Here is a 16,618-nt window from a genome sequence, read left to right as displayed (position 1 = left end):
CTGAAAAAATGCACTCAACTGTTTTAAATATTGATAAGATAAATAATAATAATGTTTCTTGGATGGCAAATCAGCATATTAGAATGATTTCTGAAGGATCATGTGACACTGAAGACTGGAGTAATGATGCTGAAAATATAGCTTTGATCACAGGAATAAATTACATTTTAAAATATATTCAAATAGAAAACAGTTATTTTAAATAGTAAAAACATTTCAAAATTTTACTGTTTTTGCTGTACCTTGCATCAAATAAGTGCAGGCTTGGTGAACAGAAGAGACTTCTTCAAAAAACATTAAAAATCTTGTCACCTTCTGTCACAGAAACACTGTTTAGCCACTCAGGAACTGATGCAAGTGTGATGAGGATTTTTATCAGCAGAATCATAGAAAATTAAACGCTGTGGCGAGAGATGGTGCTGATGGTGTAGTTAAGGGTGTTTACTTAGTTGTATGGATCATAAGGGCTTTGAAACTGCACATAAAAACAAAATATCAGGATGTTTGTAATAGGACGAAATTTCATGCACCTGCATACAGCCATTCGAATGCAAATGTAAATGTTAGTTTAAATCTTGAAACGCCGATTTACTAATTTCTATGGTAATTAAAGAAGTGTGTGGTGAATCTGTTTTAGAAGTTAGAGACAATGACTGCCGCCAGAGATGCTGACGTAAGTTAGAGGACTAGTTTAATAGTGTTTGGATAATGTTGGTTATTGGATGCACAAATGATTATCAGGGTGCCAGAAAAGTATAATAACATCTTATGCCTTGAGCGAAGCAGAAGAAATCTCTCTTTATTCTTTTCTGAAAGTGCTTTGTTTTTCCGCCATAACATTCTCTCGATTCACTCCTCTCCGAATTCAGATATCTTTAAGAGCTATTCCAGGCCAAAGCTCTTCAGAGTAAGAGTGGAGAGAGCCCCAGATCTGGCCTTTAATGAATGAAGACAGATTCAGGTGGAGAGGGGTTTATAAATGAGGAGATTAAAGAACACGAGATACACTGATAGTGAAAGACTGAAGTGTTTTAAGAGCTTTAGTATTCCAGCAGCACACACTGTACATTTAGACATGATGAGCATGTCATCCATCCGCTGCCTGCTGAGGAGAGTAGGAACTAATTACCTTCCTCTCTTTAAGCACACCCACAGTGCTGAGAGCCTAATGTAGTCCTCAGCCCATGCAGATGAGCCGCTTTAATGATGCTATACGGAATAAAATCCATCTGGACGGTGAGCTCAATGCCGCTGCGGCATCAACGCCTCGGTAGCGGTACATCTAAGAACTTGAGCTCTTTGTTTGAGACGCATGCAGCTCTGCAGATGGGGATTGTTGGAGGTGTAGATTGATGTTCTCATACGACAGTTCAGTAAACAAGAAGTTAATAGTGAATAACTTACAGTTTAGACCCAGTATTGCCAGAAGGGGCCATTCACAGTGTGTTTTGCATTTTACGGCACTGCTTTTCTATCGTTTTTCTATGCAAACATGCACTAGGACACATTTGACTGTTGCACTCACAGCTCGCCTCTTTTCCAGCATCTTGTTTGTCACAGTGTGGCACTCAAGAATTGAATTGAATTGAACAAATTGGTTGTTTAAATGATTCAATAGTTTGCTCATAAAGATGGGCTGTGTCCGAAATCACCCTCTATACGCTTATGCAATGCACTTGAAAGATGATGTCCAAAAATAAAAGTGGATATTATCATGTGCACTCATTCATTCCCACAATGCACCTTAATTCCCATAATGCACCCGAATCTGTGTTTTAAACAAATCAGTTGAGGAAATGATTCAGTGAATCAATCATAAAGAAATTCAATTGTTTTGTTTCAGAATGAATCAGTGGCTGCATCAGAAATCGCATACTCTCATGAGTAGTTTTTTTGAATAAGTAATTACGTCATGGCTGCTAAAAATGTGTTCTATATGGTACGAATGTGTGTAGTACGAATGTAATCTGGACGTACTACATTCTCGCAGGCAGTAGCAGGTCATCCAGTGTACTCTTTTACGAGTACTGTGAATTTGGACATACTTCTTTTGTCACAGAGTTTTCGCCAACTATATAGTAGGAAAGTATGCCATTTTGAATGCAGCTCTTCTTACAAAACAAATTAAATGAGTACATGACTTAATGACATGCACATATGGACCATTTATTGATTTATTTCACTTTATTGAGTGAGTCATTGAATTACTCAATCAACCAATTTGTTCAAAAACACTGATTTATTTAGGAACATACAGTTGTACGTCACCACCTACTGGAGTAATATAGTAACAAAGAGTTACTTCACTGCCATTCACAACTCCTTTCCCATGGCCTCATGGGATAGTAAAGTATCCATCTGAGCAAACTTTAGAATCTTGCTGGAAGTAGAGGGTCATCTGGCCTATTCTTTAATGAGTACTATGAATTCAGACATACTTCTTTTTTTGTCTCTATATAGTAGGGATGTATGCGTTTTTGGGTGTAGCCCTCTTTTTTGAACAAATTGAGTAAATAATTCAATGACATACGCTTATGGATGATTTATTGATTCATGTCACTTCACTGAGTGAGTCATTGAATCACTCAATCAACCGATTTGTTCAAAAAGATTTATTCAGGAACATAAAGCTGTATGTCCCCACCTACTGGTGTAATGAAGTAAAAACAGACAACAACAAAAAAGAGACACTTCACTGCCATTCACCACTTCTCTTTAATTGCCTCATGGGATAGTAAAGTATCCATCGTATGCCCACTTGAGAATCTCACTGAAAGCAGCAGGTCATCCAGTGTACTGTTTTATGAGTACTGTAAATTCGGACATACTTCTTTTGTCACATACAGTTTTTTGCTTACAATATAGTAGGGATGTATGCCATTTCAGATGCAGCCCTCGTTTCTGAACAAATTGAGTAAATGATTCAATGACATACGCATGTGGACAATTTATTGATTCATGTCACTTCATTGAGTGAGTCACTGAATCATTCAATCAACCGTTTTGTTCAAAAACAGATTTATTCATTAACATACAGTTGTGCATCGCCACCTACTGGTGTAATGAAGTAAAGAAAGAATGACTTCACTGCCACACACAACTCCTGTCCCATGGCCTTATGGCCACAGAATAGTAGCGTATCCATCTAACACACACTTCAGAATCTCACCAGAAGTAGCCAGTCATTCAGCCTACTCTTTTATGAGTACTGTGAATTAAGACGTGCTTCTTTTGTCACATAAAGTTTTTCACCTATATAACAGGGAAGTATGCGATTACGGATGCAGCCCTCATTTCCAAACAAATTAATTGAGTAAATGATTCAATGACATACGTATATCACTTCACTGAGTGAGTCATTGAATCACTCAATCAACGGATTTGTTCAAAAACACTGATTTATTCAGGAACGCACAGTTCTGTGTCACCACCTACTGGTGTAACGAAGTAACCTGCACTGAAAAAGAGTCACTGAAAATCTCTCTTTCTAACACACAGAATGACAGTGTTTCTGGAACACAGTGTTAAAACAGTGAAAAGTACCAGTACGATTGAACTGTATATCAGCAATCTCAGAACGGCAATCAGTGTCGAGGACTGGAACAAACTGCTGTATAATACTCTTGGAAATCACAGGTGCGTCAATGGTTGATCAAGCCGTTTTGTGCACGCTACACCTCCTCCCATCCAACACGCCTCCTCCGCCCCGCCTTCCTCACCCCCACCCTCCCCAACATGGTGTAACTGTGGGTTCAAACAGAGTACACATGCAGTACAAGAAAGAGAGTCAATACATTCCAGTGCAGTCCGTCCCATTTCGATGACTCGTGTCCTTTTCATTCCTGCCTCATTTTTCCCGCCTCCCAGTATTAGCAATCTGCCTTTCGGCAATGCATCTGTCAGCTAGAGGCATTTGGGAGACATCCAATCTGCGTCTGACCGTAGAAAGGGTTGTTATAGAGATTTACCCGAAAGAACTGCACAGGACAGGGATAATGGGTGGCTTTTCGGGAAGCTTCTCTGTAACAGGACAGGGTCAGGTGCGTCTCAGTTTGGTCTAGGTCTGGTGGGCAGCTGCTGCGAAAAGTGAAGCGCGTCACTACGATGGCGCTGACCTCCGCATGACCTTCTTCCGAGGAAGGCGGAGTTGGCACAGGGAGCTATCGAGAGTGTGCGTTGCCATGACAACACCTGCAGTGTGCCACTGATATCATTTATTTCTCACTCAGGGGGGCGGCTGGCAATGGTATTCAGATGGGCCCATTGCTCTCCAGCGACCAGGGGACAGATTGACAGCTAATGATGCCTTAAAAAGGAGTGGCCTAACTTGAACAATATCATGACAGGTTCAAAAGTGACTCTCGTCTGTAATAACGCCAGAATTCCGATCAACCTTTTCTTCCTCTGCCCCCTATAAATTCCCTCCAAGACGACGCGCTTTGCATGCACGCCTCCTTCCTCAATCGCGTTTTAATCATTTCCCTTATTTGCAAACTCTCCCTCGGTGCCCGTGCGCATTCATTTTTTCCGGTTGCGGGTAGAAACGCACACACACTGTGGAGGCAGCAGACATGGTAATAAGAATGAGGCATGAGGCCTCTGCCCCTGGCCACCAGCTGACTGAGGTAGGCCTTGGGAGTGATGGAGCGCAGGAAGTCTCTCATTGCCCCGCCGCTGAACCCGGCACTCGGGTGCTACAACCCCCTCCTTCGCTTTTCCTCTCCTGCTTCTCTTTCCTTAACTCGCATCGTAAAGCATTGGCTCCACACGCTCAGTGCTGCACAGGGACTCACTCATCCAGCCATCTTAAAAGACAAACACCCATACGTCACGTTGTTTGCTAGTCCTAAGCAGCAGACACGGCAGGTGGCGAACAGGTATTGATCTGCCGCTCGAGCAAAGACAGCCGCCGTTCAATTTATCTCAATCAGCGCATTTCATTTGCATGTCATTCTCATCGCAGCTCGCCATTAAGAACTCGTAATATTAATATTTGTTTGGCGTAGTCAAATAAACCAAGGCGGAAACGCCACAGGCCTTATTTAATCCCAAATCCTGGGCGTTCGAAGGTGCGACATCGAGTAAAAATGTGGATGACCAAATAATCTGTCGTTGTAAAAGTACACTTGGGGATTACTGATGGCACTTAAACTTAATAGGCATTTAAAGTGGATTGTGTATGCTGCTGAGAGCCTGTAATGATGGCTGTTTATGTGGCCTCCCATTTATAATAATTATGCAGAGTGTGAGGGGGGCGGCCGCCGTGCAGTTCTGGACTATTGGCTTAGGCTGAATAATGACCTACTGTAGTTGACCGCGAGATGACCGTTGCCTTCTGCATGACCCCAGAACCCCAGACTCACCCCCTGATGCTTCTGCTGGTAAATAGAAAGCTCAATATGTCTATACAGCGCCTCTGTGCCTCTGTTGCCACAAAGAAGACAGGTCCTTAGATGAGTGTGTGAGAATGACTTAAAAAAGGAGTGACTATTTCCACTGGATTTTCCTTTTCTTTTATGGCACCTTTCCCTTTTCTTTAGCCATTTTGTAGGAGACTGACCCCCTGGGCGGGAGGCCAACTGGAGCAGTCATCTGTCTGAAGTTTACGAGGATGTGTCCCACAAGGGAGGAGATAACAGTCACAATCACCCAGTTTTGTCTGTGAGAACGGCACATTCAGATGCAAATTCACATTTATGTCTACCTGTAAAAACCTCCAGTGGAACATGAGAAAATTACACATAAACGTACATGTTTATCAGATTAAATGGCAGTCTAAAAGCTCTTTGAATGGTTTAATAGCAGAAAAAAATGTATGCCAATATAAATAAAAAATTGTGGGGGGGTTTGTATTGTTAATGCGAAATGAGCTAGGTTTTTAAAACAGACCATCAAGTATTTCTTTTAAAAACCAAAAGATGTGCCACCTAGCTTGAAAAACCTTAACACCTTCAGCCAGAAGGTGGCAGTAGTGTCCACAGGCATACTGATGGAGCATATGGATGTTAAAAGTAGGTTGGACCTTGTCTAGACTGGCATCTACGACTCCTGGTTTACAGCCCCTAATGGTGAGAGTGTAAAGCACATGCTGTAGAAAGGCCAAGACTAGCTGAAAGAAAGGGATATCAGTGGGCTTGCATGTTAAAAGGGTCCTGGAGAAGTTTGCCTCCATCTTCAGTGCAATAAATCTCTTCGCTTCTCATTCCAGGATTTTAAGGGGATTCCAGTGGGAATTCTGGCATGTGTTGGGTCTGACCTTTGGGAGTCATGTACTTTGAATCCAGGGGCATAAATTAAGAGTTTGGAATGCGAAAGGATGGCATGGTCGAAGAAAAAAAAAAAGAACGGTTTAGAAAAAAAAACTCTTCATGGGGCCCTAGGCCTACACATGTAGGAAAAAACTGAACACCGCAAACAAACTATTATGCAAAAAAAACGAGTTACAAAATAAAAAGTACATATGTTAGGTAGCGTACATTCAATGTGATTAGAGCGGGGGAAAGAAAACATCTCCAAATATCCTGCTGTCTTGCTGCCGTGATTCTTCAGCCCTGAGGATTGAGTAGGCTGTACAAAGCTGGCAGATGGATGTTAGCCTTCGCCACTATTTCATGTTCAAGTGCTCTGAACTAAGGAGCCATGCGGCATAAGCAGGGAAACAATGCCGGCAAGGGAGGCTGAGCTGAAGGAAACAGCGAGCCGTGGTGCAACTATTATGGTTGCACATAAAATGAACTCTGAATGAATCACCAGGAAAAAAATATATAGAGTGTGACATGATGATGAGAAAATCATGACAGCATTTTTATTTAGTGAAAAACGAGCTATTTAAATTTTATTTAAAATATATTGTTCCTCCAGAGCATCAAGAAGATACTCGATACTTGAAATAACAACCACTAATGAAGCAAGTATTTTGTGCATGTGCTATCACAGTCCAAAATGCTCCCACATATTATAGATACGTGTAGTGATTTGTGTAGATGAGCCGAATAGCTGTTTATTCACTGTAAGTGGTGGATCAATAAAGACTGATGAGAGAGCTTTTTTTAATCTGTACGCTCTGCTTACACCAATGCTGTGACAGCGCTGTCGACCTCTTTGATTTGTGACTTCACAGCGGTCAATCATAGCGCTGCCTCAAAAACCTGTTGGTTAGCGGAATTGATTTAGCACTTTCCACGTCTTTATCACCTTGTAATTACGCTCGGTGTTGACACAAATATACTTGGCCTCCCCTCCACGCCTCTGTGCAGCAGAATTTATGCACTCAGGTTTTATGACCACTGCTTTATGAGTGGGAACACTAGAGTTAGGCTTGAGTTCTAGCCAGCGGTCTATATTTCATTCAGTAAGGTCAACGTTCCAGGGAAGCTCCCGTAAAACAAGAGCAGCAGCCCCACATTGTCTGAAATGATTTTGAGGAGGCATCCGAAGAGGTCTATGAGATTTGAGCGATACAAGTGCAGCCATTTCGAAAATACTGCCATCAATAAAAGCTATTTCAATTACATGTCAGTCACAAAGGGATTAAAAGTAAGAGCTGATAAATCTACTTGTCTGAATATAATAACAGCATGATGACAAAATCAGAGACATGCTCCAGCTATCTGAGATGGTTAGACTCATTGTTTACACAAATTAGAAATACGGCATGAGATAAAATTAAATGACCCATGCACATCCTTTCTGTGTTTTGATAACCAACCACAGCGGATGTAATATATACTGTTTTTTGAACAACCAAATCAAACTTGTTTAAGCTGTCCTGTTATTTAATTCTTATTTTAGGGTTCATTAGCTGTCATATCTGTACACTTCATTAGTGTTAAATTAATAGCAAGAGTGCCAAAAACGATGGTAGACATATTTTTTTAAAGGGATAGTTCACCCAAAAATTTAATTCTGTCATAATTTACTCACTTCAAGTTCCAGAGTTTACTTCTTCTGTCAAGTACAAAAGAAGGTATTTTAAAGAATATTGGTAACCAAAAAGTTGCTGGTAGCTACTGACTTCCATAGTATGGAAAAAAATGTCTACCAGCAACTGTTTGGTTACCAACATACTTCAAAATACTTTCTTTTCATGCAAAACAACAACAACATGAGGGTGAGTAAATGGTGAATCAATGAATAACATGAATTATCAATGAATAATTGCCTTTAAATTAATAGTTTACTTAAGAACAAAAAATTCATTTATTCACTTTTTTTTTTTGCAGAACCCAAAATATTTGAAAAGAACTGTGTTTGTCCATGTAATGAAAGTCAGTAGGGCCAAAACATCACTTACTTTTATTTCATGGCCAAAAAAAAAACAGATTTAAAAATATATATATATAACAATGATGACAGTTTTCATTTTGGATAAATTATTATTATTATTATTATTATTATTCGGGAAGACTTGTATCGCTTAATATTTGGTGTCTGTTACTGAAATATGTAGTAGAAAACCCATGACAAATGTACGTTATTTAAAAAAATACACATTGTTATATACATATTTTGGACTGTGGGGTGCACCATTATTTCGATTATGTGAAATGGCTGCACTCTGTGAGCTAATGGCGCTACCTGTTGCTATTTGTACTGCAGCTCAACTTGGAAAATAAAATACTGATACAATGACCACAGCTACTGAAAGAGTTTACAGGTGGTGATGGATATAAGCGTAGGCCTAAACCAAATGCTGTACCATCGATTTTTTTTTCCACACAAGGAGTCTAAACACCCTCGGACATCCCTGCCAGGATGGCATCTAGTGTTTCTTGTCTCTGCCATTTGTAAGCTCTTACAGTAGCTGTGGTCTACTAAAAGTCTCAAAGGCATCAGGGCTAAAGTGGAGAGAACAATGACCCGGGTCCACAGGCATCTTCCCATTCTTTTCTCCTCTTCTTATCACTAAGAAAGCAGTAAAGACTTACATCGCTTCTCTGGTTGTAATTATGATACAATATGGCATCATAACAGTATATTATTTTCTGAGTTGCTTATTCCGAGTTGTATTGCGGTAAAAATAGCAACAGGTAGCGGCAGTAGCTCATAGAGTGCAACTATTTCACATCATCAAAATAATGATGCCCCCATAGTCCAAAATATTTACAAAACAATGTGGATTTTTTATATAACATAAATCTTTTATGGGTTTTCTACTACATATTTCAGTGAGACATTTATGCTATATTAAGCCATACAAGTCTTAATACCCGGTACTTCCTTTAAAGGGATAGTTCATCCAAAAATTTAAAATTGATGTTTATCTGCTAAACCCTAGGGCATCCAAGATGTAGGTGACTTTGTTTCTTCAGTAGAAAACAAACCATAACTTCGACAATCAGGCTCAAAAGTTGGGAGTCGGTTTAAAGTCAACACTCCCGCATGAGTTTGCGCAAGCAAACATAATCTTTTAGTTTTTAATCGGTTGCAACAATCAAGATAAGCACAAGTAATTACCATTTTGAGTAGCCGTCGTACCCACAATCTCTCTGCATAAACAATGAGTGACATATACGTGACAGGACAGGACAGTTGGACACTGCGTTGGATCAGAGGTAAAAAATAATATAAATTCTGTTAAATTTCTTGCACAGACCAATTGTCTCAAGTGTTAAGACCTCAATGTATCATCACGAGCCACAGGGTTTAATTTGGCTTTGTCTGTGTATGTTATTTTGACTCTCAAAGCCGTGGGTCCCATTAACTGCCATTATATGACTGACAGACTGCAATGTTTTGAGTTAAAAATCTTTGTTTGTGTTCTACTGAAGAAACAAAGTCACCTACATGCCTTGGGGATAAGCAGATAAACATAAAATGTTCATTTTTGGTTGAACTATCACTTTAAGATAACACTAAGCACAGTTAAAGGCAAAATTCAAATACATTGATTCGTTCAGTGGTGTATCTTTAAGAAACAGCTACACTATGTGTTCCTGCTAACATTCCATTTGTGGGACACGAAAATGTATAGATTAAAGCGAATGCACCAAATACAGTGATTTGCTTGGCTGATCACTCTATTTTCCAAGACACAACTACAGCAATGAATCAACAGCCTATTATTGAGAATGTGCCTGAGAGAACACATTATTGCAGTGGTCTACAGACCACAGATATACTGGATATACAGAGTTTTCTGGAATGTCAATATGACAAGTTGTGAACCGGTTTTAATTTGTTGCCTACAAAACTCTTGGATATCTGTTAGAAAGCTGATGTGTTGCTGATATGCTATTCGTGTCTTAAATTGTGTGATTGATATAGAATATTCATCAGAAGAAATAGAAGCCACAAATCCTGATTCATCATATTTTACCTAAGGCCTTCTTTGTAAAACACTGCAATAAGAATGTACTGACTGAGTGAAGACCATCCCAGCTTTGTCATTTAGAATACAGTAAATGAATAGCTGCTAAGAGAAAGTCAGCGAGTATTGACCGATATGACTCATCTTATAGCCAGCTGCGTATTATTCATCATTAGAGTGGAGATGGATAGAGCGAGATAAGAAAAAAAGAAAATCAAAATACATGCAGAATGCTTCAACTAACAAATCAGCCAAGGACAGCCAACAGTGCTGAACTAAATGTCTGACCTTGTGCTTATGTGTGTGTGTTTCTGTTTATGTGAGAGATTGAAGCAACAAACAGACCTTGCTGAGGATGTAGATGAGATCTCCTCTCTGGAAGGCCAACTCATCGGGTCCATCAGCTTCACAGTCCCACAAGCCTTGGTAATAGTTTGCATAATCCGAACCTCCTTCATTTAAAGTACAGAGATTAAAACAAATAAAAGATTTGTAGTCAATTTATAGCATCCCTATATCAATGCACAGAATCTACTTACCAGACTTTTCACTCCACTCTTCAGCATTGTCAGTATTTTCGTCATCTGAAAAACACAGAGGGTTAAAGGTTATAGAAATACAGAACAAGCTTTAAATATACATTCATCTTTTGGCACCAGTCTACTGCACTACATCTTCCTTGCAAATTCAACTTCTGGATCAACTTTGTGTACCTCTGAACTCTTTTGTAAGTATATTAAACGATATCTGCGGTGCTGGCAGAACAGCCAGCTCCGGTTTGATTTATAGGGGAGGTGCCAGGCCGGGTTAGATGGCTAGTGTGTTTCAGGCAGACAGGCATTGATTCTGGGTGTGGCACCTCTAGGTCTATGAGGTGACAGTGATAGCCCAGCTTTCCGTCTCCCACATCCATCCTCACGCTGTCAGCCTGCCGATAAAACCACCGTCCAGCAACCCTATACTTCCCACAGCACAAGCTTGCCCTGCGCTTCCAGGAACAGCATGGGGAAAAAAACCTGTAAAGCTAAAGTAGCCCTTTACTATATGCGCAAGTGCGAAATATACATCTGAAACATGCATTGGAATCTGTTGCATGAGGCTTAATTAGAAAAAAAGAGAGATCAAAATTAGTACTGTCAAAATGTAAAATGAAAATTCTGAAATTTCCAGTTTCCAAAAAATTTCCTTTTTTTTTTATTATAGAGCTGAAGCGTTAATGGGGAATAGGCCCATAGATACATATACTACAACTCAAAAGTTTGTGGCCAAAATGTTTAAAAGAAGTCTCTTATGCTCACCAAGCATTGACTTGATCAAAAATACAGGAAAAATAGTAATATTGTGAAATATTTGTAGAATTTATAATAACTGCTTTCTATTTTAAAATATTTTGAAATATAATTTATTCCTGTGATAGTGTCACATGCTGCTCAATAAATATTTCTTATTATTATCAACAAAAATTATTTAACAAACTGAAAGTTTAAAACCACAGTATTTCGTAAAAACGTAAATCTTGTGTGACAATATAAATGTCTTTACTGTAACTTTTGATCAATTTAATGCATTCTTGATGAATAAAACCATTAATTTCTTTAAAAAAAAAATCATACTGACCCCAAATGTTTGAATGGTATTATACATGATTATATATACATGGTTTTCCTAATGAGATTAGTTTATATATGAGCACACTACATTCAGCACTTTAGACAATGTCATAAAAGTCCTGCTCAGCACTTTTCCAAACTGAAAATCTGAGAGCCGTAAGAAGATGAGAGAGAGATGAATGAAGGGCGGAAAAGTGAGAGAGGTGGTCACTCGATCCGCCATCTGTGGCCAGCTCAGCTGCCCAGCACACATGGCAAAGTAAGGTGAAAATGACAGCACTCCAGAGTGATGTATTTCTCCTCAGAGATCTCATTAGGCCTCCGAGGGTCCAGCTATCACTTTGGGTGACCAGATCTTGATGTATATGCTCTTATTGATGGTGTTCAACACAGTAGAGTTGATGGTTACAACCTTAGTTCCAAAATCCCCTCAAAAACTGATGCCAGAGTTTTAAAGGAATAGTTCACCCAAAAATGAAAACTTTTTATTAATTACTCACCCTTATGTTGTTCATTAGGGTGACTAAATTCATAGCTCTGAGGATAATCCAATATTAAACCCTGTTTTTGCAATCAATGAGATACATTGTTTTTCTGTACCTGGAAGCACTTCATAAATGTCCTCTTCATCTTCTTCGTCCTCTTCTTCATCTACTTGAGTTCCTGTTTGGTCCTTCCATTCTTCACCGCTGCTTTGGGGGGTTTGTCCCAGACTCGGGGTTGTAACCGGTGCAGATGCTGGCCCGGGACGTGGTGGTGGTGGTGTGGTAGCTCGTTCAATGTCATCATATGTCTCTTCCTCCTCTTCCACCTCTTCCTCATCATCGTCAAAGGGGATGAAGTTAGAGCTCAGATCTTTAGGAAAAGCCATGAAACAAATATTAACACCTAAATACTTGGCAATAAAGCTCATCCTGATCAATCAAAAATACAGTAAATACTGTAATACTGTGAAGTATTATTACAATTTGAAATAACTGTTTTCTGTTTTAATCCACTACCAGTCAAAAGTTTTTGAACAGTAAGATTTTTAATCTTTTTTGATTCTGCTAATCAAGCCCGCATTTATTTGATCCAAAGTACAGCAAAAACAGTAAAATGTTGAAATATTTCTACTATATAAATGTTTTCTATTTGAATATATTTTAAAATGTAATTTATTCCTGTGATTTCAAAGCTAAATTTTTAACATCATTACCTCAGCGATATGATCATTCAGAAATCCTTCTAATATTCTGATTTGCTGCTCAAAAAAACATTTTCTTTTTTTTTTTATTATGTTGAAAACAGCTGAGTAGAATTTGTTCAGGTTTCTTTGATGAAAGTTCAGAAGAACAGCATTTATTTGAAATATAAATCTTTTTGTAACATTATAAATGTCTTTATCATCACTTTTGATCAATTTAAAGCATCCTAGCTAAATAAAAGTATTAATTACTATAATTACTGACTCCAAGCTTTTGAATGTTATAGTGTATAATGTTACAAAAGCTTTCTATTTCAGATAAATCTTGATCCTTGGATCTTTCTATTCATCAAGCTGTTTTTAATATTGATAATAATAATAAAAATGTTTCTTGAAACATTCTTATTAGAATGATTTCTAAAGGATCAGGGGACACTGAATACTGGAGTAATGATGCTGAAAATGTAGCTTTAATCACAGGAATAAATTACATTTTTAAATATATTAAAATAAAAAGCATTATTTTAAATAGAAAAAAAATATTTCACAATATGACTGCTTTTGCTGTATTTTGGATCAAATAAATTTAGGCTTAGTGAGCAGAAGAGAATTCTTTAAAAAACTTTTAAATCTTACTGTTCAAAAAAATTTTGACCGGTAGTGTATATTTTAAAATGTAATTTATTCCTATGATGGCAAAGCTGAATTTAATGAATTGTCTCCAGATATTGGACAGAAGCCTTAAAAGCAAAATTAACACCCAAATAATGAAAACTACAGCAGACAAATAACCGATCTACACTTAGTGGGGTCCCAAAAGTATGAGACCACTAGTGACTATTTTACAGCTTTCTAATTCAATGTTTTTTATTACGAATTACATTACAAGCATAATTTAATTTGAGTGAGAAGCTGAACTAATAACATGACTTTCATATTTTCATAGTCTGTTCTTCTTGGTTTGTCACAATTTTGCTTTAATAGCAGTGGGACTCCAGGCGCATTAACTGTACAAGTTTGCACTGATGATCATGTGATCCAGCAAAATTTGAGAATACTTTAAATAATTAAACTTTTTAAAATCCGAAAATCATTCAAATTTGTCTCTTTACAGGTTCAATCCAACTTTGAATGACTTTTTAAACCTCAGTGCAGCTTTGGAGAATTTTTTAAATCAGAAATCTAACACTATGTAGAAATCTAAAAAAAAAAAAAAAGTGTTAAGACATTTATTAGAGTGCTAATACTAAATGATGTTTGTGCCATTTGGCTGTATGTACATGTGTGAAGGGGGGTGGGGAGGGAGAAAACTATCTCAGGAGTGTCCATTACTTCCCGCAAATCAGAGGGCCGCATTGAGCCCATTTTAGAGTGGTGAGGGTGCCTCAGATCTGTCTCAGATGAAGTGAGGGCCTGATTGCAGGTGACTGAACTCTGTAACACAGGCTATCGTATCCTCACTGCCTGGATGCCAAGCAGGACCAGATCGATGCCCCTAAAGGATGACCGGGCAAATCCCAATCAATTTCCTGTAAAGAGCGCTGTGCTACGGGGAAGAGGAGGCAGCCTAAGGCACGTTGGACTGAGAAGCTCAGTGACGTGCTGCATGAGGAGGTCTAGAGCTCGTCTTATTGGCTGAACCAGGAGGAAAGTTATCGTTATGCTTTGTTTTTTTATAAAACTGCCCTTTTCACCTCAAGATGATCACCATGGTGCTTGTATCAAGTCAGATGCATTCAGCATAATATATGTTATGTATTGTAATAAAAATGTATTTCATATCTCACAAACCCTTAAGAACAAAATTGATCTGGTCCACCCATTCCCTGGCCTCACGGGGACTGCTGGCGGTGAACTGCAGAGAGAAACTAACATTGTTGATTTGGAGGCTATTCTCATTCTTCATTGTAATGACAGCAAGATGACTGAACGCAGCTACAGAAATGAGCAATGTGAGTGCGTTTGTGTGTGTTGAACCTGGTAAGAACGTCTTCCAGGAGCACTCATCTCGAAGCATGAATTCTTCTTGGAGTCCTTGCGTAAGCTGGGCACCAGCTCTGCACTGTAGCCGTTGATATTAAACGAGCCCTTCTGCTGCTTGTCTGAATTTAAATGACAAGATCCAAGTTTTTCTCTATTTTTGTTTTTAATGTTCATGAAATGATTTGTATATCTCATTAAACAGGAGAGGACATACCTTTCTCACTCCCGAAGTAATAAAATATGGTGTTGTTCAGAACACACCATCGTTTTTGCCATTCCATGCTGAAGAAACTGTGATCTGAAAAAAGAAAATGATTAGAAATGCTTGTTGATTTTAAAGGTATAGGTTACCTAAAAATTCTGTCATTAATAATTCTCTCTCACTTTGTCCAAACCGTAAGACCTTTGTTCATCTTCAGAACTCGAATTAGGATATTTTTGATCAAATCCAACAGCTTTCTGACCCTGCATAGACAGCAACACAACTGACATGTTCAATGCCCAAAAAGGTAGTAAGGACATCATTAAAATAGTCCATGTGACATCAGTAGTTCAACCTTTATTTTATGAAGCTTTGAAAATATATTTTTGGGCGCAAAGAAAACAAAAATCTCAGTCTTTGACACATTCACATACCACAACAAAACTGTTGAATAAAGTTGTTAATTTTTAATTCTCGTAGCTTCATAACTTTACAGTTTAACCACTGATGGACTATTTTTTTAACAGCGTCCTTACTACTAGGGCTGTTCGATTCCGAAATGTTTGGAATCAATTCCGATTCCAAGAAGCGATTCCTCACTGTTGTTTTCGATTCTTTTTTGATTCATGTTTTTTAGATAGAAGGAAGCTAATTTCGCAATGACTGCAGTATATAAAGGTTGTAGAAAGTAGCCTTCTCATAATAAGAAGCTTCATTTGTAAAAATTAGGATTTTTCTGTAGCTCTGACTGATTTTGAATTGTAATTTTGTCTGCTTTGCAATGAAATTAGTCATAACCCATAGCTCAGCAGTGGACATGCATTTAAAACAAGACATGAAGTGTGTCCACAATTCAGCTGAATAATATACTTTAACAGTATACTTTGCGCAAAATTAGCAAACGATACACTGAAACAAAATAAACAGAACCTTAACTTTTGCCTTGGAATCGAGGAATCGATTCTTTTTGGAATCGATTCCAAGCCCGACTTACTACCTTTCTGAGCCTTGAATGTGGAATTTGCATTGCAGTCTGTGCAGGGTCAGAAAGCTCTCAGTTTTCATCCAAAATTTTTTTAATTTGTGTTCTGAAGATGAACAAAGGTCTTACGAGTTTGGAACGACATGAGGGTGATTAATTAATCACAGACTTTTTATTTTTTGGGGTGAACCATCCCTTTAAGTGACTTATAATGCTATAATTTTAAAGACTCCTACCACGTCTCTTCTTCTCCAGGTAGCCTTGCTTTAGGATGTTACTCAGGTCCTGAGCAGCCACCAGAGGGATCTCTTCAAAAACTGTCAATCAGAAATCAAGGGAAATAATG

The 16,618-nt window shown here is 38.4% G+C and overlaps 1 protein-coding gene across 1 annotated transcript in view; it reads right to left on the bottom strand.

Annotated features, from left to right (window-relative positions):
* Positions 1-16,618, bottom strand: part of LOC141297409 (src kinase-associated phosphoprotein 1-like) — a 35,648-nt gene that overhangs the window by 1,622 nt on the left and 17,408 nt on the right. Inside the window, exons 5-11 of the mRNA XM_073827847.1 lie at positions 16,509-16,589; positions 15,303-15,386; positions 15,083-15,207; positions 14,897-14,960; positions 12,520-12,774; positions 10,849-10,893; positions 10,655-10,761 (exon numbers count right to left, since the gene is read on the bottom strand). Of these exons, the coding sequence (XP_073683948.1) occupies positions 10,655-10,761; positions 10,849-10,893; positions 12,520-12,774; positions 14,897-14,960; positions 15,083-15,207; positions 15,303-15,386; positions 16,509-16,589 (761 nt within the window). The remainder of the gene's footprint in view (positions 1-10,654; positions 10,762-10,848; positions 10,894-12,519; positions 12,775-14,896; positions 14,961-15,082; positions 15,208-15,302; positions 15,387-16,508; positions 16,590-16,618) is intronic.

The sequence above is a fragment of the Garra rufa genome, chromosome 22 (assembly GCF_049309525.1).
Source record: "Garra rufa chromosome 22, GarRuf1.0, whole genome shotgun sequence".
In the NCBI taxonomy this organism is placed as follows: Eukaryota; Metazoa; Chordata; class Actinopteri; order Cypriniformes; family Cyprinidae; genus Garra; species Garra rufa.
The sequence above is the reverse complement of the archived record's forward strand: the minus strand, read 5'-3'. Positions and strand labels throughout refer to the sequence as shown.